Genomic DNA, 19,618 nt, shown 5'->3' with positions numbered 1-19,618 from the left:
GAAACATGTGAACGCGCTCTGATCTTTCACAACGAGTTGGACACTTTGTTTGGCATATTTTCTGTACATGTTTTTTATGATAGCCACGCGGCATTTGGCCTTGAAAAGAATGTCACAGAAGCGGACAATTGATGCATTCTTTGCACCTGCTGCAAAGCGACCCCGTAACGACATCGCCGGGGAAGAAAACAGTGTAGAAAGTCGAGATGAGATTGTGCGTCTGGGCGTGCCCTGATATGACTACACATTCAATTACTTACGATTGTGTAGATTCTCAAGTCACAACACCCAAAATACCCATTTCCAATTGCTGAATTGCCCACGTCAATAAGCAAAGAGCTCTCATCCCTGCCAGCTCGCCCTGCCCGGATTATCAACAACGAGCCAGACTTGGATCTCTTGTATTTCGAGCCTTACATCCCAGATTACCTTGCGCGTCAGCTGTTTCAGCATTTACGGGCAGAATTGCCATTTTACAGAGTAGAGTACCAGATCAAACGAGGAGGCATTGGGTCTCAGGTACGCACGCCAAGGTAAGTCTTCAATCCAACAATGCAGTTCGCATGAGAAAAGTCACAAGCTAATTCTTGGCGTGAAAGATGGACAACAGTATTTGGCCTTGATGAAACATCCAAATTTGATGACAACGGCACCGTGGTAGATGCAAATACGGGAATGAAGGTACCGCTAGATAGACGCTATGACAAGTGTTCACCTCGACCGCTTCCCAAATGCCTCGACGAGCTGCGCCAATCCACCGAAGCGGCAACGAATTGCAAGTTCAATTTCTGTCTAGTCAACTATTATGCTTCTGGTGCGGATAGTATTTCATTCCATAGCGATGACGAAAGGTTTCTTGGTCAAGATCCCGCCATTGCCTCCTTTTCCTTGGGCGCTAAACGGGATTTTCTGATGAAGCACAAACCAGCACCTCCAAATCAGGGAGAAAGCTCAGTTATCAAAACAGGAGTTATCAAATTCCCACTAAATAGTGGTGACATGATCTTGATGCGAGGGAAAACACAGTCTAACTGGCTCCATTCTATACCGAAACGCACAGGAAAGAACCAAGACGATGGGGGAAGAATTAATATAACTTTCAGAAGGGCCATGATCAAAGGGGGAACAGAAAACTATTACAACTATAACGTTGGAAGTGGTCCTGTCTATCGATGGGATAAGACGAGTGGTACCATGATGCTATGGAAGCCCGCATAAAATAAAAAAAAGGAGAGAATGTACATCTATCTATAAGGAAATGGATATCTGCAGCGCTTTCTATGCCGATTTATTTGCCGCGTCGCATCTGAGCGGAAGCAAAGTTCCTCAGGGCCCTTAGGAACACCTGGTAACCAAACGTCTCGTTGTCTTGCAGGCAGAAAATCTCAGTTAGGCGGATTTGCCATGGAGGGTAGCCCGACAGCTCGACATAGGGAGTGAAAAGGATCAATAAGTCCGGTTCCGGGAAGATACCCTCCGACAGCTCGGCGTCGACAAGCTCCTGGGAAATGTCTCGTGGGGAAATCTTACCCCGTTGAGACATATCGGCAAGGGTTCTGGTGAGGTCAACGATGGACTCTCTTCCGTCCTGGTAAGAGATCAAGTGAAGCTGTAAATGGCCGTGCCTGCTCTCTTCAAGCATTCGCGTAGGGAAATCCTCCTTGTGGGGGGAAGTCACAGACAGCGTCGGATGTTCAGTGCCAAAGTAAAAGGTGAACTTTTGTATGACGGCTTCGTAAACCCGAGGCATGTGTTTCTTCAAGACCCCTGTTTCGTTGTGTCAGTCTTTGGTGCCTATAAGGGACGTGGAAATTGAGAGAGAGGCTCACCTGATTTCTCGTATATCGATAACATGGGAATCTCCGCACAAGCACACCACGTCGCAAGCTCGGCGGTTTCCTCGATCAGCCGATCAATATCATTCTTTGCCCTATGGTGGTTTACCTCAGTCTTCAAGATTGCGCTGAGATGGTTTGGCTTCTTGGTCAGCCCCGCGATATCCCGTCGGATGTACTGTGGCGTAGCGTGGTGGTAGTAGAGGATGGACGAGATCTGGTAGGCCACTCCGTGCCATGTCTGCCGTGACTTGATATATAGGGAAAAGATGCCATGCATCACGGCGAAGACGAAGACGAAGAGTTGGTTTTTTAGGAAGCGTCTAACTCCGAGCCGGGATCTGCGCTGTGCCTGCGAGGCCCTACTGTTCACGGCGGCAGGTCCATCGTTCGGGGAGGGAAGCGAAGCCTGTCTGTTATTAGAGATGCTGTCGCGTATTCTCGAGTCGCAAACTGCTCATACCTTGAAGATGGCCTGTCGCTGAGCCTCGGTCAGAAGATGGTGGTCCTGCTGTTCGTCGGCCCTATATGCCTTTGTGTCTCTAACAGACATAGGCATGCTGGCTATTTGCAGTCTCGAAAGACTGTCTCACTGTAGCGAGGCGACGAGGAGAAAGCAGTCGAAATTAAGGGAGCCGAAAAGCTGTCCAAGGTGTATTATATGGTTCGCGGCTGGTGTTGTAGGTAAAGTTTTCGAACAGAGGGAAATCGAGACCAGCTGCACGCCCTTAAGTTGTGGCAGCTGCCCATATGGCGAATCAAGACGCAAGCTTGACGTGTCCATGCAGCAATGGAATTGCTGGGAAGGAAGAGTTGGGGGAGGCGATGCAAATGAGCTGCTTTGTCTCGTTCAGCAGAAAAAGGTACCTGTCGCCGGTACCCGATTTGATGGGATTTGCATGTGTCCTCTCTCCTGAGTGGTCCGACGAGCCACGACGGGCTGTGGCGCAGTCGGAAGGTCGCTGCAAGGTGTGGCGTGGCGGGGCCCAGCAGGCATGATACCTGCTAAACAGCTTCAAGTGGTCACGTAAGGTGCTGGACTGCCATTCTAGGGGAGGCATTGAACAGCGGCTTTTGCGACGACGCAACACGGCAAATCTGGTCTCGGGCGACCGTCGAGCACCGCATCACATGAGCGAACAGGGCAGATGTACTTCAATTGCATCATAACATAACACACGACACACGACATACATGTAGCCCGCTGAGCTTCGCCCTGCCGCTTGCCAACCATGGACCGGTCCAGCGGGCCCAAGAGCATCTTCCCAAAGGGGCCCAACTTCACCCTCGACGACTTCTCCAACAAGGACTTCATAGTCAGAGACTTTGTTGATAGTCTTGCCGAGAGTGCTATGCCCTCTGGCCGTCGCTCGGGGCCGTCTCAATCCACCACTTTTGACCCAAAGCCGCTAATCAGAAGCTTTGAGAGTATGGGATCCGATCGTGGGAGGCGAGAAAGGGGGCGCTCACACTGACTGATGTCTCTCCAGATGCCTTATCTCAGCTTGCCGTCCTTGGAGATGAGCTCCAGGAAAAGGAATCCGAGCTCCTTTCACAAGTTCGCCGGGCCGAAATCCAACACGACCAAACACTCGATACCCTCGGCCGCAAGCTCGACGAAACCATGGAGTCATTCGAGGCCCTAGACATTTCATTAAATCCTAATAGCACAAATGGTAATGACGCGAACGGAAAGCCCGATACTGGCGGGAACATTGCCGTACAGATTGGAGAGAAGTTGGACGACTTGGACAAGAAGAGGAGAAGAGCACAAGACACCATCTTCTTAATAAGCTGCTGGACAGAACTCAGCGAAACTGGGCTATTATCGTCCCTTGAAGACATCCGGCGGCAAGGAGGCGCAGAGAACAAGGTGCGATGTGCCGTCATTGCTCGTCAATTGATGAGAATCAGCCAGCAGCTTGACCCGCTGGCATGGGCAACACGAAATGGCAACAGGGCCAGTATTGCCAGTTTTGCCACGTTGACAATTAGAGCGCGCAATACCCGAGAAATCCTGGAGAAATTTTGCGAGACGCTGGAGCAAGATCTATTGCAGCAGTTCAACAATAGCTACAGGCGGCAGAACTTTAACGACATGATGGAATGCGCAAAGGTGCTATACGATTTCAACGGAGGCGCCAGTGTCATTGCGGTTTTTGTAAACCAGCATCAGTTCTTCATTGACAGAGACCAGTTAATGAGCGACGAAATGGCAGCGGATGGTGAAATGTGGGAGGCTTTGGCCGATCCGGACGTGGAGCCGCCAGGCATCGAACCGAGTTTGCAATCCCTCATTGACGAAGTCAAGATTGTCATGCAAGAGGAATCTTTTATTATCAAGCGGGCGTTCCCCTACTACGAAACGGTGCTCATCAAGTTCATTCAGCGCGTCTTCCAGCAGTCTATACAGCAGCGACTCGAAAAGGTCCTCGACAAGGCCGAATCAGTCTCCACCCTGGCGTTCCTCAGATCCCTCCACTCATCGAGGAGTTATATCGGCTCCTTGGTAGAAGATTTGAAGATGCACGGCCTGACGGAACACCCAGAGCCTTGCTCGGCGCAGATTGCACAGGCTTTGGATCAGCAGCTGGACGAGCTCTTCGTCCCCTTTCTTGTTGGAAGTGTCTACATCGAGCGGGAAAAGAAGAGCTTGGAAGTATTATACGGCTCTTTGCTCTTCAAGTTTAGTATATTCCACTCAAGGCGAAAGAAGGCGCCATCTTCTGGGTTCATGGCCTCTTTAGCCCAGCAAGGCAATCAGATGATTCAGTCCGCCAAGGACGCATATCTGGAGCGTCTTGAGTCGTCAGAGTTATCGGCCACGCAAAAGGCCATGATGCTGCGAGTTGCCGGCCTGTCAGACAAGAGCGATAATAAAAATGAGATTGAGGTATCAGATGAAGATGGAATACTAGGGGTGGCCAACGCAAAGAGGATGCTAAAATGGTTGGCGGAGAGTGTCCAGAGAGTACTCGAGCTCGGGTCTCAGATCGATACACCGAAAGATGTCAACATATTGCTCAACCTGCTGCTCACACACATGGGTCAAGTTTACATCGAAACTGCCCTCGAGGCAGCACATTCTCAGGCTACCATTTTGGAGAACACAAAGATCGAGCCAGACATGTCGTATCTACCGCCTATCCGACCGGGTGTGACGATATCGGGCCTCATGGAACGATTCATCAGCACGGTCCTCATTCGACTCGCCGAATCCAACACGACTGTGCGCAAGAGCATGGAGGCACAGAAGAAGATGGCCATTGATACCATTGAAAAGAAGACAAACGCCGTGATAAAAATATCAATCGACGTTGTTGTGAACTGGGTCATCAAGTCGCTAGGCACACAAAAGAAGCAGGACTTCAGGCCCAAGGACGGCGAACTGGAGTCTCTCCAAACCGCCACGTGCCTGCACATCTGCCAGTTCCTTGCACGGGCGAGCCAACTCGCCAGTCAGGCCATCGACGGGCACAACGCCGAAAAGTTCTTTAGCGAGCTGGGCCTGGTGCTTCACTCGCACCTGTTTGACCACTTCAAGCGGTTCCAGGTCAACGCCACGGGCGGCCTGATGGTGACGCAGGACATTGCAAAGTACGTGGCGACGCTGCGGGCGTGGCCGCTGGCCAAGGACGTGGAGACGGCGATTGAGATGCTTACGGAGATTGGGTCGCTCTTCATCGTCGGTCCGGAGGCGCTGAGGGAGAAGGTGAGGACGCTGGCGCCCGGGTCGAGCTCGGTCAGGGGGAAGCTGTCAAAGGCGGATTTCAAGGCGTTTGTGGAGAAGCGGGACGATTCGGGGTCTGTGGGCATACGGGGTATTTTGAGCGGTTTATAATCTATAGGAGTATATATATGTCGTAACCCAGGTGAATGGTTTTATGTTTCTTTTTAAATTCTATTTTATACTGGCTTCATGCCGTGTCCCTAGACCAACCTCCGATGAAGACTCAAGAGCAGCACCTGAACCAGCCACATATAATCATATCCAACATCAAGGGCTGCATTGAGCCAGACAAGACCGCAATCCCTGATTCTATAGATACATTTTCCCTTCTTTTGCAATGTTTTTTCTTTCAGATTTCTCTTATTTTATTCTAGTTGTTTCACAAGTCTCGCCTCATCCCCTTCTGCCCAGTATGCTCCTCAATCTTTTCATCCAAAAAGTCAATCAAATCCGCCATGTTCGTGAAATCCACCAACTTCGCCCTCTCCTTCTTATTCAACAACGAAGACTTGTCGTTACCCATCCCCGGCGCACACATTTCCTGCACGTGATGCACAACCAACTTCAACGGCAGCGGACACCGTGCAACATTACACATGAACGTCTCCAGCGTCTCCCATGGACACGCCGAATAGCCCGCGAAGAGGGCCGGGTTGGCGAGGAGGCCGCGGGCGGACATGAAGCCCGTGAGATTCGTGTTGCTGGGTTTCGGCTGCTGCTGTTGCTGTGTGGAGATGTTGTTGCTGTCTTCTTTGATGGTGAGAGTTGCGAGGTCGGGAGGGGAGGTTGATCTGATGGGGAGGGTTGCGAGATCAAAGACATCGCCGGAGAGCAGGATGGGGAGCGTGCGCGAGTACTTTTCGGTGAGGATTTCGAGGGCTTCGGTGAAGATGGGGGTTGTTGAGGGGGTGTGGCGGGTTCGAGGGTGGATGGTGACCCAGTCGACGAGGCGGTTTTGTGGATGTCCTATGACTGTGTCGAGGTAGTCCATTGTTTTCCTGAGTGAGTGTGAATGTGAGTGCTTCACTGCAAGTTTCACTTTCAGTGACAATGAATGGACTCTCTTACCTCAAATCATCGTGAACCCGTATCTTGACGCTCACACTACGTCCCTTGGGACTCTCCATGTCCTCCTCCATCCCTACGGCCCATCCGTCCCTGGCCAGATGCTGCCTCGTCTCGATCACCATGTCGCGCACCAGCTCTCTCTTGTTCATCAACGCAGCCCCGAGCGTTTCCGCACAGGCCCATGATTGGGGACATCCGCAGTTGAGGTCTACGCCCGACGCAAAAGGCGCGACGAGGGTTGAGGCGCGGGCGAGTTCCAGGGGCACGTTTGCGCCGAACTGGACTATTGTGGGAGGCTGGACGCCGGAGGTTGATATTGTGAAGTCTGTAGTTTTTTTGTTGGCCTTGGTTCTTTTATATCTCATTTTGTTTGAGTTGATTGGGTGGTTAAGATGGCATACCGCTGTCTCTGGCAAACTGATTCCTGTTAAACTCCTTGGCCAGAATCATGGGCGTCCAACACAGGTCAACGCCATACTTGTGAACGGTCTGGCGAAATGCAAGCTGCGCCGGTGATGCCCGTCAGCTCGAACTCTTCAAGAATCCTCACAACTTTTCAATTCACGCTTCATCTGCTAGTACTTGCCTTGCTGTAGCGCACCATCGGCGCACAGGCATATAGAAACCGATCTTGCCTCCTCACAGCATCAAAGATCTTGAGCGGACTAAGAAATGTCACAGTGAGTTAGTCATGATGAAACCAAGTCTTACCCTGCACCGCTGGAAATTCGATGTCCGGTTATAAAACATGTGGTGCTTATTGGGTTAGATAGACTCACTGTGAGGAGGCTGTGGGCGCATCTTCCTCTCTGGTGATGGAACCCATGCTGGGCAGCTTGATGTTCGTTTTGTATGATTTTGATATGAGCTTGTGTAAGTTTTCACTGGAAGACGGTGATGACAAGACTTTGGTTAGTGTCAGTGTGAATAAGCCGTTTTGGCCTGGATTACTGCATCTGAGGCTAGACAGACCCACTGCACATCACTAACACTAAGGTTTGGGCCTACAAGTCTTGGCTGCTTAGCTGAGTCGAAACGTTTCAACGACCTCCAGTGCTCTTAAGAGTGCTAAATGCGGGCTGGATAATTGTTTCCTCAGGGCAGCCATGGTTTATTCTTTGTCAATCAACTCATTTAACCGTGAAGAAATCATATCATTTCATGCCATGTCACCAGTTTGTATTGCGAAAAGCACAAGAATTGAGAGTTTAAATCATTGTGTGCATTGACTGATTGATTTCCCCCATTCACTTGCCTAAATGGCGTCTATGTAAATTGCTTGACCCAAACGGTATAAGAAAACCTGAAGATAAAAGAGGCCAGCCTCGCAGCAGGGGATTATGAAATTATTGTTCGCTTTTCCGCACGCTGCCCCTCATAAAAGAAAACCCTCCTTGACTCATTGTACATGCCGACGTATATTCACAATTTGCCCATTAATCCGTTCTAATGTTCCCGGTTCGTTCAGCACTTAGATGGCGAAAGCAACGGCAGCGCCGACGACGGCCATGGCCATGCCGCTGACGGAGCCAAGAGCAGCAGCAGCGTTGGTGGTGCTGGCCGAAGCAGGCGCACCGCTGGTGGCGCTGCTGCCGCCAGATGTGGTGGCAGAGGGGGCAGCGAGGATCTTGCCGCCAAAGGCGCCGCCGGTGCTGGGAGACTCGTTGGTGGTGACCTTCTTGGCAGCAGCCTGGAACGTGTCGAAAGTCTTGGTGGAGGAGGTGTTGGCGTTGACGACACCAACCATGCCGGCACCGCAGTGGTTCCCGACGGTCTGGGAGCAGTAGAACCAGATGGGAGTGGTGTTGTTGACCTCGACCTGGAAGACGTTCTCCTGGATATAGCTGTCAGTACACGTGCGGCCGTATAATGTTTATCCTTGCCACTTACGTTCTCGCTAGACGTGGTAGGGAAGAAACCAGAGTAGAAACCACCCTCAGCCTTGGGCTTGCAAGGAGTAGCAAAGTCGGCAGCAACAACACTGTGGTTCTTGGGGTAGTAGTGGAACTCCAAAATGTCGCCGACACTGGCCTTGATGTCGTTGGGGGTGAAGGCGAGACCGCTCTGGCCGACGTCGATGCGGATGGTCTTTGCGCTGGCAACAGCGGAGAGGGTGGCAACGGCAAGAGATGTGAAGAGCATGTTGGCGGTTGTTTTGTTTTGTTTTGTGTGGGTGTTTGGGTATTATAAGGAGAAAGAAGAAGAAGGAACTGTTGAATCGCTTGCAATTGGGGTATCACTTGAGTAGGATTGGTTTGTTTGGTCTGAGGAAATATCAAGAAAGAAACAGTCAGGAACCTGAGGGTGTGCTGGTCTTATATGCATCCTCCTTTCTATCATCGTCAGCGTCTGGCCACGGGATGCCTTATTCCAAGAAGGGACTGAAGCATGGCATGGCGCTCAACGAAACATGTTCGCGCCTCGCTGTCCAGGTCCGAAACACATGCCGGGAAATAAACCAAGCCAGAGCTCCTGCCACTACCCCTGGCCGTTCCGTGTTTCCGTGGAGGAGGAAACTCTTCACGAGAACAGACAGATTCTCAATGCGACTCTAGCAATGGAGTCGGGGAGGGGCGTGTGCTGAACATTGATGGCGCATTGGCCTGGCTGACGCTTTGAATCCTGCTTATAGAAACGATGCAGTGCGATTTCCGCTTTGTGTATAAGCTAGCACAAGGCACTATGGTAGTGCTCCGCGCCAGTGCGAATCCAGTAGCGTCAGGCACAAGTAATTGATGCTAGTATTGACCCGAATTTGTGTTTGCGTACTCCGTATAGTACTCCGTAGCCGAGTGAGCATTGCCTAGATTGTCTGGAGCTGAGGCCTATGGGGGCCGCGATGCCGCATACGGAGCACAGCGTGCCAGCTTGAATGTTGTATTGGGCATGGATCGTTCGGGACCAAACCGAGAGCCTCCCCTCGACACCAGCTGAGACGCCTGTGCCCTCAGATAGGAAATGTCCTTTGGTTGGATCAGGCACAAGGGTAGCCCAGGGGCTGCATCACGGCGGACTAAGCTTGTTTATTGAAAGCAAACTTGCGAAAGCCACCTGCAATAAGGACTGAGCTAGCGTTTCTCTGCTGCTTCTCGTTCGCTCGCTTGCCTTGCGCTGGTCGTCGTGGCTCCAAGCAGAGGGCCTGTCTGTCGCCAGCCTGGAGGATGAGAGCCTCCATGTTGCATGTACGAGTAGCCGCTGCATGGATGCAAGTGCCATGTCCTCGAGATCCGCCCCCAGCGCCCGCTTGATGATGCTCGCCCAATGGTGATGGCGATGATTTGCAAACGGTGCTCCTCTTGCAAACGCGAGTGCCGTCATCTGCAGTGCAAATCCCCACGCCTCTTGTCCCTGATGCCGATGCCGATGCAGAGCCCACTGCCGCTCAACACAACTTCCCCCTTTCGTTTCACGTCTTGTTTCCATCTGTCGCCTTCATGTCAAGGCGCTCTGGCCAAACCGTGGCGCGACGGACCGTCGACGTGCTGATACACCCCGTGCTTCGAATATTCCCCCGACTCGGATGCAAAAAGTGCCGACTGCAGCATGAACCCGGGCTGGTCTGGGCACCCTATCAGACGCAGCCATTTCCCGCCAAGGGGTCGGTTTCGAGCAATCAAGATGAGTAACCGCTCCTAAAATAGCTTTGCGACCAGGGCTAGCCCAGCTGCTGGAAAATCTGGAGATGGACAAGAGTTCAATGAGACAGGAGAAACAAGGCCAATGCGGGCGTCGATGCGTGTTAGTGACATGGATTTTGTTTTAGCGCTCTTGCCTGCTGGGAGAGGCGCTGGAGAGACGCTGGAGAGGTGCGTTTTAGTGGCCTCAAACATGGACGTTTTAGCAATTGAAGCCCCATGGAAGCGGCACAGTATCACCGTGGATGGCTTCAATATGAAGCTCTGTGATAAGCTCCTAGTTACCTATCAAGAGCTTCGGGAGTGCTCTGTCTGGTACCATACAAACAAATTCGGCTTCCCTGATACCCCCTTTCATCCATCCACGTCTTTGGAGTCTGGCCATGGCCAATGTAACCCTATTGTTTCCAAGACTCGCAATCTGTTGCCTCTTGGCAATCCGCACTGACTAACGAGAGCCGAGGCTCTATAAACGAAAGAAACAGCCTTGCCCGTATGTGATTCACAAAGTATAGTAGTCATCAATTTAAATAAGCAATCAGGTCCACTTCAACTATATCAAAGTCAATAGTTTGCGAATATACAAAGGTTCATGTCATCACTAAAAAGAGATAGACCCTCGATAGCCCCAGAAGCATCTTGGCACTTACTGTATTCAGTCGCATTGGTAATATTCTCCATATGACGTTCAATGTGTAGCATTATTCAGAAATCTTATTAAGAAATAAGAATGACAATCCATTTTCGTACAACCATACAAGCAAATTGAAGCAATAGTCTTTTCACCCTGGTCAACTCAACTACAGTCCATCTCAGGTTGTCTGTGATCATGCTTGTTTTATTGCTCACATCAGATTCTTAGTTCCAGGGGACACATGAATTACAAGCAATTTGACTATTCCATCCCGTTGACGATAGTAAGACGGCTTGCGTCCACGCCCCGAGCCGCCGCCGATAATGAAAGGGGACCTGTCAAATTCCCGCTCCGAGAACCGACTACCGTTGATGCCGTGCTTCTCACGGCTGTCGGAAAGGCTATAATAGCATCATATATCAAAGAAGCTTCTTACCTAGGTATTATTTAGTGGCAGTGACCGGTGATGTCGATATAATTACTCTAAATGGCAAGCTGCCCGGCGCTGATCTGCCTTCTCCTAAGGTAAGACTCGCATTGTCTTGCTCATTCTCATGACACTTGTGGATACAAACTCGATATTCTTATTTCCTACTACATAGTTGTGCCTGGGAGAGAAGAAAAGGAAAAAAAAGTTATACAAATGACCTTGAGCCAAGACCGTCTCACATGCCCAAAATGCAAACGCCCCTTATCCGATTCGCCATACGCCCATTCCCATCGCCCAGTTTACTCATTGTTCTCGTTGGTCTCTGCGGCGAACAAACTATCCGCGTCGTCTTCAGTCTCTCGAAGCTCCATTCCCACAAGCAATCGCTCACGCTCCAGAATCACCTCTTGAATCCACTTCTTCTCCGCCACCATCCGCCTCGTCAGGTCCGTCTCCTTGTCCACATACGCTGCGTCATTCCTCTTCCTCGCGCTATACATGAGCTCCTCCTTCACAGTTCGCTCATCCTCGAGCTTGGTCCGGTAATGGTGTAATTGGTCGTCCCTCCATCTCTGCCACGTCCGGTACGCCAGATCCATACGCTGGCGCAAGGGCAGCATGCTTGCTTCCACCCGTTCTTCCCCATCGACTTTATCAGCCCAAAAGTCGCGAAGCTGGGCTAGATAATCCTCCTCTAATTGATGCTCCAGGTCTGCTCGAGCAGCATATTCCTTGTCGTATTTATCCTCTCTAGCTCTGATCTTGATCTGCATTAGCGAGTCAAGATTGTCACGCTCAGCTTGCTGCCTCTCTTCGAGCTGTTTCTTCGCTGACTCGGCTTCCGCAGCTAGGTCTCTGGCATATTCGTCTTGCTTCGAATCAGCCATGACTTGTTGGAGCTCATGAAGTTCATCCAGCATCTCGCGTAGCTGCTGGTACTTGATTTCAACCTCTTGGCGGCGGATCTGTTCCATTTTCAGCCTCTTCTCCACTTCGGCTTGCCAACGTTCCAGCTCCAGCCTTTCCAACTCCAGCCTTTCAATCTCGCGTGTCCAAGCTTCTTGGCGCTCAAACTCCTCGATCTGGGCGAGAATCTCGCGCAGCTCCTCTGCTTCTGCCCTCTCGTTGATCACCCTCTGCCCCCTACGAGCTTCGGCTGCCTGTTTGATGGCATGTAGCTGTTCCATTGTACACCCGCAGGTTCTCCACCGAAGGCCGCACACGTAACAGAACTGAGCACCGCATCTGCACGTCATATGTTGACACGCCTCCTTGTGTTCCACCAAGGCATGACAAGAGTAACAATGCTTCCAACCTTCTTCCTCTGCTAGCAGGTTGGTCAAGTTCAAATCTTGATCCTGAGGGCAGTCGTTGTTTCCGTGTGCTTGGCCTCGGCAGATGGTACATGTAACGTGATTGCGTTCGCAGCGGGCTTGACGCCTGGCGAGACTGATCTTGCCAGGTTTAATCCAGACGCCACAGTCGGGAACATGACAGTATACTCGCTCGCTGACGGGAATTTCCCACTCCGATGATCTTTCGTGAAACGTCTTTTTCAGTTCGTCGGGAATATTCTTCAGGACAGTCTTGAAGGGGATCTGATTTAAACAGCATTTAGGCGGCCACTGTTGTTCATTTTGAACTGCTGCTGTTACTAGACGGACGAAGCAGTCGCGGCAGTAGCTGTGGCATGGAACCTTGACCGTATCTTTCAAGGGGACGTCGTCGAGGCATGAAACGCATTCACTAGAAGAGAAACACGGGTGGTTAGTTTGAAGAACCTAGGACAGAGACGGACTCGAGAGATCAGGTAGACTTACACAAGTGCATTCGGATCAGCAGTCCTGAATAGTTTGGTCTTTTTGAGAGCAGCAATAGCTTCCAGAGTCTTCGGATCGGCTGATTTTGGGTCGACAGACATAATCTTAGTCTCTAGTTTGTGTTGAAGGGCTTCACGAGCCCGCCCAGCAGCACTGCTTTCTCCCCCTTCTGGACTGCGCTGGAACAAATTGCGTAGAGCAAACTTTCGACGTTTCTCTTCTTTGATTGGTACTCCTGGGGGCCCCAACAGAACGAAATCTGGCACCGCCCCTGACATGACCAAATCTTTCGAATTCTTTACTCGGGTGCCTGATGATTCGGCTGGCGGATCCTCGGGCGGAATGAATATGGGCAAATAAGGTTCCTTTCCCTTTGCCTTTTGTTTCTCTTCCGCTGTCCGACGAGCAGCCTCCTCTGCGGCCTCCTTCTTCAGACGTTGCTCTTCGCCGACTCGTGTTTTGACGTTTTCAATCGAAGTGAAGACGATATCTAGGAGGATCTGAGACGTGACATTGGGGGTCTTTCTAAGTGCTGCCGGAGGATCGTATTCATGCCAGTCGATGCCATTGATGTCACCATCGGCTGGTTTCTCTGTCGATGTCGAGATTGGCGATTCGAGCTCTTTGCTCTTTCTTTTGACAGCATCTTGTAGCTTCCCTAGTGCTGTGTATGGATTTTCGTAAAAGTCGATGCAGTCCTCTGGCCCGAGAGATGCCGACACGAGGGTATGTAGCTCAACCGTGGATGTAGTCATCGTGGTGGTTCAGCTCTCCTCGAGAGAAGCCGCGAGTGTGTCCTACAGTGCGTGCCTGGGTATGATGATAATGCTCGAAATCACACTGCAGAACACCACAGAGCTTTGAATTTTGACGACTTCACTCTTATAAACTGAAGTATGTAAACGAAACAACAGCTCAACAGCTCCAAGCTGCCACAACAACTACGACATGACGCTATAAATGGACTCGTGCTACCTGCATCGGCATCAGACGGCCTGTTAGCCAGGAGCCGCAAGCTTTAGGCTGCTGTTGCTCATCCCTCGAGCAAGGCACCCTGACCCAAGCAAGTCAGCCTCCTCGTGCTAGTCCTTGCTCAAGACGGCAACCCAGCCAAGCACTCGCGGGGAGCAAGCCAGTTTCTCTGCGCGAATCTGGGCCAGTAAGATGCCGGCACGCACCACCGCTTGAGATGGCATCGCCTTGCTGTTCACTCATCGCTGGCGGGATGTGGAGAGAAGACGGCCGCGAGGCGTTGCAGCTGAGCTACTAGCGCTGCTTCAGCCACTGGCCGGACACATGGACTCTCGTCGATATCGTTTTCCGGGAACACGAGGCGGAGAGTGGCCCTGTGTTCCAGTCTTGGAAGCATCGCGAGTGCTGTTTGGCCGCTTTGACGCCGACTTATCGAATGCTCGTGGACAGTTTGGTGCTGCCGAGCTCCGGGGAAACCGGAATCAGCAAGATAACGAGAACCCCAGTTGAAGCTGTTTCACGAACAAAACGAGGACTGGTGCTTGGACAGGGCGATCGCATGGCATGAGTCCATTGCGGGATGGCGGGTTAAACTGCAAGGAGTTGGAGATGCGCCTCAGCCGCACGTGTGGTTGGATTCTGTCCACTGAAAGCTTCCACGTGGGTGCCTGGAGTGCACTAGCACTCGCCTTATCAGGTCCATAGGCACATGCAGTCTGTGGTCGACCTCTAATAATACGTGCACGTACGGGTGAGGACATGGAAGCACCACCTCAGACATTTTGCCAGAATTAAAGGCGCGCAATCCTACCGGGAATTTATCGATATAGGTTTCAGGCCTGGTGTCGAGCGTGCATTAGACAGTTGAGGCTGCATTGCAGTAGAGAGCATTGCCACAATATTACTCTATTAATAACTTTGATTCACCCTGCAGATGTCACTGTCGCCAGGAAGAGAAGAGATGGATGCGTCAATATCAGAAAACACATGTGTTATGCTGTAGGTGGTGATGATGTTCATGTCCTTTAATACGACAACAAGCTAATGATAGGATATAATTCTCTATCAGAAAAATCACTCTACCTCGCTACGTAAAAGGTAGAAATCGCAAAATCAAGGCCAAAGATATCAATCGCTGCTTGCCGGTACATGTAAGCAGTAACACGCAACCGCACTCCTCCTCATCGTGCACGTTTATGTGAGGCCACACAGGTCTCCTATCATGCATGCCGGGTACCTGAAATCTCTCTCCGTATCCCTAGAGCCTCACCTAGCACGAACACCTGCCGCATCCATCAAGCTAAACCGTAGATGCTCGTAAGCAAAGTAGCTTCTGACCGTCATACGTCTAGATTTTAGCTTTGGGAGCTTCAAACTCCACCTTGTTGGTACTGGATGCAAGGCAAAGGTGCCCTTTGTTAGCGTCGCCTTGCTTATTTCACCTCTCCAAGGATCAGGGGATAAGACGGTAACATACCACGTGCCGACACTCTCAAGACCGACCTCGACGACATCTCCGTCCTTGAGCCACAGCTGCGGCTTCCGACCCATTCCTACACCTTCGGGGGTCCCCGTAAAGATGACATCTCCTGGCAGCAGAGTCACGCCGCGACTGAGGAAGGATATCATTTGTCGTACACTGAAAATCTGGTCTGCCGTGTTTCCGTCCTGTTGCCTATGAGTCAGTTTGGCGTTTCTAGTCGTCGTGTGCCGATCACATACCTGGACGGTTTGCCCGTTGACTTTGGTCCAGATTTTCAGGTTCTGGGGATCCTTGATGACATCGCCCGTGACAATGGCTGGACCAAAGGGCGCCCAGCCGTCAAAGGCCTTGCCGAGAGACCACTGGCTTCCTCCGTGCTTGAGCTGCCAGTCTCGGTGGGACACATCGTTGCCAATCGAGTATCCCAACACATAATTGAGTGCGTCGGCCTCGGACACATCTGTGCATCTTTTGCCAATCACCACAACAAGCTCACACTCGTAGTCCAAGCCGGTTCCCTCCTGCGCCATCGAGTGGACAGGAATGGGGTCGACAGGGCCAGAGAGAGAGGTGATGGGCTTGTAGAATAAGACGGGGAATTTAGGCTCTGGTAAGTTGGATTCTTTGGCATGTTTGGCATAGTTGAGCCCCAAGCATCGAACAGTCTTGACATGAGACTGCGCCAACGGGGCGAGCAGCAGGCGTACGCCAATTTCTTGATCTGTCACATTATATTTACCAAAGATGTCACCCTCGACGATGCGGGCGCGCTGAGCTTTGGCAACGTCAGTGACTCCCTGAGGCAAGATGGCATCGCCGTAATATGTGCGGCCGTCCTTGGCCAAGAAGCGGATGAGGCGCTGTCAAGGTTAGTATAGTGTTCCATGATAATAAGCGGCAATGAGGGCATCCGTACAGTAAATCTGGCAGACATGATGGCTTAATTGACGCAAGAAGTATATGGCAACCAGTATAATAAATGATTTACTGCATAAGAAATGTCACCAAAACGTATAATAAATATTCTACAAGAGTGTCAACAAAAAAGACCAACTGGATTTATCCGATGTCGCGATTCATGCTGTTCTCTGCATTACCAAGACAACTCCGTCTACGGTTGATCGATTACCCTGGCACACAATTCGGACTCCGCTCTGGCGCCGAACCCCCACACAAGCATCTCGATGCTCCCCCAAAATGCCCATTTTCCCAGTTGGTGGGCGCGACAGCTGCAAATATTCCACCAACTATGGGCCGGTGATTTGCCAGCCTCTCAAACAGCGCTTCAACGGCGTAACTCGCGGCGCAATAGGCTAGACGAACGAACTGCAAGCCATTGATCACAGAACCCTGCAACTGGAACGATGCGTCTATCAGGCCTGCAGAAGGAGGTGCTGGCGCTGTATCGCCAGTGCCTTCGCGAGTGCAGGAAGAAGCCTCAGGTGTGTACCGATAGACGTCAATATTAAAGGCTCATTGCTGGAAAGAGCTGGAATTTGAAATCCAACTAACAAGGACACAAGAACACCCGCGCTCACTTTGAAAAGTTTGTGAGGTGAGATGAACTTGCATGTCTTGGTACACTCAAGATACCGGACATTGGATTATAGTGCTCACATCGTTCTGACAGAGACGAATTCTCACGCAACATTGCCGTCGAAAAGCGCGACTTTGCCGCCATCGAGTTCCTGCTCCGCAAAGGCCATCGGCAGCTCGACGTCTACTCTTCACCTGGTATCAAGGATATCAGGTAAGTGAGACGCCCGCCGCACTTACTAGAGGCCAAGGCAGAAAGAAATCTTCAAGCCATGGTCTCCTACCTCCGAGACAGGGTAGCACGATATGCGCCATCCATGATGCAAACCGCAGAAAGCAACTGCCTAGACTCAGCGTCTGTGGCCTGCTGCTCTGTTCCTGGACTTTGGATATCTATCTTCAGTCGCTCCTGTCTCATTAGACATCCAGCCGATATGGCCGCTCTCCCCTCAAACTCCAATGTTCTTCTCTGTGTCGAGATGACAACACAGAGCTGCATGACTTCTGCTTCATGCTTAGATCAACCAAAACAAAACTTCTTAGCCATCGCATCGTACCACAGAATCATTGCCTCCACTACTTCTCATCTACTTTCTAATAGCTTCATCTCGTAAAGCTCTCGTTATCTCCATGGACTCTCACTCAATGGCTACGTTAGCCGCCATTCCCGAAGCCGCCTCTTCTTTACTTGATAGAAACAGAATTCGACACCGCAACAGTCTTGTAACACCATCGTTCCAGAGGCAGCGCCCTAAATCCCGTGTCATTATTCTTTCCAAACGTTCGAGCCGGGCGCATACGCCGATTCGCAAGGCCTCTCCCCCTATGACATCTCCTGGATCAGTATACAGCAGTGATACTGGGCCGGCTTCTGAGCGGCCCTATGCTGAGATGCCACCCAACGAGACGAATAAATCGCCTCCAGACGTTGCTCGCCGCGACCAGCCCTACATTCGCTCTGCCTATGACGTGGGAACTACCTTCCGAGGCGTCAGTATGAAGTCTCTCGACGGAGCATCTTCTCTTGACCAATCCTGGGTTCCATCTGAACCATCAGTTGATTTGGATTCCTTCCCATTGCCTCCGCCGAAAGACCCTCCGCAACAGACTGAATACAACGTCAATCCTCTGAGTATTTCTGCGAAGCCATCACGAGACCATGCATCAACGCTTCAAAAGCCCGAGACATCGACCTGCTTTGCAAGGGCCGGCTTTTCACCCCCTCCGGTTCGACGTAAGGCTCACATGCGCATGCATAGAAGTCCTCGTTCATCGCATAGTTTGCTTCTTGACGGCGCGGCTGATTTTGTGAGCGCGTCGAAGCATACGTCCATCGACTCTGCTCTTGTGGAAGCCATCTCGCGAAGTGTGTGCCAGCAGTTGCGACTCTTTTCAGCCAGGTCAAAGAATAACCAAGAAAGAAGCTTCTCACGGCCATTCAGAGAGGCATCACACAGCCAACAGGTCAATCATCCGCGGATATTCAACCAGTCAGATCAGGCACGGATATTCAACCAGTCAGATCAGTCAGACAAGATCGCAGGACGACATGGACAATCCCGGCGGACTAAGCATTTATGGCAGCACACGAATCCACCAGAAACACCAACAAAGTCTAATATATCGTTACGTACAGTATCACCATTGATGCCCTTTCGTCCAGAGTTTAAGGCAGCAGGATTAGCAGTGACATCAAAGGACCAGAAGCGTGGCTTTCCCGCCTATATTGCAAGACTCATCCCAACAAGATCAACCCAGAGACGTGCCAACCGTTCCGGTAGCAAGCACCACGCAAAAGTGCCGAAATTCGATGGTTTCGAAGAAGAGGACTCCAGCGGGAACTCAATGAGCCAGATATCATTTGCACCTTCACAAGACATGGATGAGTGGAGGTTCGCGCTGATCGACGAGGCGCCTGTTCGAAAGCAGAAGAGGCGGACCGCAAAGGATAAGGGAAAACCAAAACGACGTTGGTTTCGTTGCTTCACCCGGGATGAAGATTCTGTTGCGGATGGGTCATAGGCACACTTCCGACAGATATCTAGAGATGCTATTTCGAGGATGTCCAGGGACTCGCCTCCAACGCCTCCTCCTAAGCCCACGCCACTTGTAATCCCTCGGCGAAGCGACCGGGAGAACAGAACTCGTCCAAGAGCCGATTCAAGCCCACGAAGCCCACGCCAGAAAAGCTTTGGGGCCCGAGATGCGTTTAACTCCCAGTCAAGACAGCCAACAAAGTCGACGGCCCATTGTCACGGCGGATGTTACGACGGCGAACCATGTTCAAAGGAGCAGATTCGTATGCAGCCGCGAGCCAAGAGAACGCAGACAACCCAAAATCCCCCTACTCGTCATTTAAATTCACGAGAGGACCAGGCCTACCGACGACCGTATCAAAGTCTCCCTACTCAGAGGTTCAACAGAGGGCTATCAGAAGGAACTCGATTCAAAACAGATATCCAGTCAAGCCAGCCT

The 19,618-nt window shown here is 51.3% G+C and overlaps 10 protein-coding genes across 10 annotated transcripts; 5 read left to right on the top strand and 5 right to left on the bottom strand.

Annotated features, from left to right (window-relative positions):
• Positions 1-109: 109 nt before the first annotated feature.
• On the top strand, positions 110-1,218 carry M431DRAFT_479180 (hypothetical protein; the record flags this gene model as incomplete). Its single annotated transcript, XM_024915744.1, has 3 exons — positions 110-214; positions 271-533; positions 600-1,218. The coding sequence occupies 3 exons, from the start codon at positions 110-112 to the stop codon at positions 1,216-1,218; spliced, it is 987 nt and encodes a 328-aa protein (XP_024777269.1).
• Positions 1,219-1,288: 70 nt separating this feature from the next.
• On the bottom strand, positions 1,289-2,394 carry M431DRAFT_78153 (hypothetical protein; the record flags this gene model as incomplete). Its single annotated transcript, XM_024922660.1, has 3 exons — positions 1,289-1,767; positions 1,830-2,244; positions 2,299-2,394. The coding sequence occupies 3 exons, from the start codon at positions 2,392-2,394 to the stop codon at positions 1,289-1,291; spliced, it is 990 nt and encodes a 329-aa protein (XP_024777268.1).
• Positions 2,395-2,877: 483 nt separating this feature from the next.
• M431DRAFT_109148 (hypothetical protein) lies at positions 2,878-5,796 on the top strand. The gene is made up of 2 exons (XM_024911700.1): positions 2,878-3,263; positions 3,326-5,796. The coding sequence occupies exons 1-2, from the start codon at positions 3,068-3,070 to the stop codon at positions 5,674-5,676; spliced, it is 2,547 nt and encodes an 848-aa protein (XP_024777267.1). The 5' UTR covers positions 2,878-3,067; the 3' UTR covers positions 5,677-5,796.
• Positions 5,797-5,847: 51 nt separating this feature from the next.
• M431DRAFT_517232 (hypothetical protein) lies at positions 5,848-7,459 on the bottom strand (the record flags this gene model as incomplete). The annotated part of the gene is made up of 5 exons (XM_024920324.1): positions 5,848-6,563; positions 6,634-6,958; positions 7,035-7,137; positions 7,220-7,298; positions 7,413-7,459. The coding sequence occupies 5 exons, from the start codon at positions 7,457-7,459 to the stop codon at positions 5,945-5,947; spliced, it is 1,173 nt and encodes a 390-aa protein (XP_024777266.1). The 3' UTR covers positions 5,848-5,944.
• A 645-nt stretch (positions 7,460-8,104) lies between these two features.
• On the bottom strand, positions 8,105-8,775 carry M431DRAFT_78961 (hypothetical protein; the record flags this gene model as incomplete). Its single annotated transcript, XM_024922762.1, has 2 exons — positions 8,105-8,467; positions 8,524-8,775. The coding sequence occupies 2 exons, from the start codon at positions 8,773-8,775 to the stop codon at positions 8,105-8,107; spliced, it is 615 nt and encodes a 204-aa protein (XP_024777265.1).
• A 1,429-nt stretch (positions 8,776-10,204) lies between these two features.
• M431DRAFT_344768 (hypothetical protein) lies at positions 10,205-10,879 on the top strand. Its single transcript, XM_024914438.1, has one exon. The coding sequence runs from the start codon at positions 10,354-10,356 to the stop codon at positions 10,714-10,716; it is 363 nt and encodes a 120-aa protein (XP_024777264.1). The 5' UTR covers positions 10,205-10,353; the 3' UTR covers positions 10,717-10,879.
• Positions 10,880-11,631: 752 nt separating this feature from the next.
• Positions 11,632-13,907, bottom strand: M431DRAFT_2685 (hypothetical protein; the record flags this gene model as incomplete). The annotated part of the gene is made up of 2 exons (XM_024913928.1): positions 11,632-13,078; positions 13,153-13,907. 2 exons carry the CDS (start codon positions 13,905-13,907, stop codon positions 11,632-11,634), a joined length of 2,202 nt encoding a protein of 733 aa, XP_024777263.1.
• A 1,220-nt stretch (positions 13,908-15,127) lies between these two features.
• M431DRAFT_109138 (hypothetical protein) lies at positions 15,128-16,685 on the bottom strand. The gene is made up of 4 exons (XM_024911699.1): positions 16,524-16,685; positions 15,847-16,467; positions 15,602-15,792; positions 15,128-15,515 (listed from the first exon to the last, which is right to left on the bottom strand). Exons 1-4 carry the CDS (start codon positions 16,539-16,541, stop codon positions 15,473-15,475), a joined length of 873 nt encoding a protein of 290 aa, XP_024777262.1. The 5' UTR covers positions 16,542-16,685; the 3' UTR covers positions 15,128-15,472.
• Positions 16,686-16,971: 286 nt separating this feature from the next.
• Positions 16,972-17,361, top strand: M431DRAFT_79225 (hypothetical protein; the record flags this gene model as incomplete). Its single annotated transcript, XM_024922794.1, has 3 exons — positions 16,972-17,049; positions 17,131-17,162; positions 17,238-17,361. 3 exons carry the CDS (start codon positions 16,972-16,974, stop codon positions 17,359-17,361), a joined length of 234 nt encoding a protein of 77 aa, XP_024777261.1.
• A 25-nt stretch (positions 17,362-17,386) lies between these two features.
• M431DRAFT_344710 (hypothetical protein) lies at positions 17,387-19,403 on the top strand. The gene has a single exon (XM_024914437.1). It carries the CDS (start codon positions 17,774-17,776, stop codon positions 19,163-19,165), a length of 1,392 nt encoding a protein of 463 aa, XP_024777260.1. The 5' UTR covers positions 17,387-17,773; the 3' UTR covers positions 19,166-19,403.
• Positions 19,404-19,618: the final 215 nt, after the last annotated feature.

The sequence above is a fragment of the Trichoderma harzianum genome, assembly GCF_003025095.1.
Source record: "Trichoderma harzianum CBS 226.95 unplaced genomic scaffold M431scaffold_3, whole genome shotgun sequence".
Classification (NCBI taxonomy): Eukaryota; Fungi; Ascomycota; class Sordariomycetes; order Hypocreales; family Hypocreaceae; genus Trichoderma; species Trichoderma harzianum.
The sequence above is the reverse complement of the archived record's forward strand: the minus strand, read 5'-3'. Positions and strand labels throughout refer to the sequence as shown.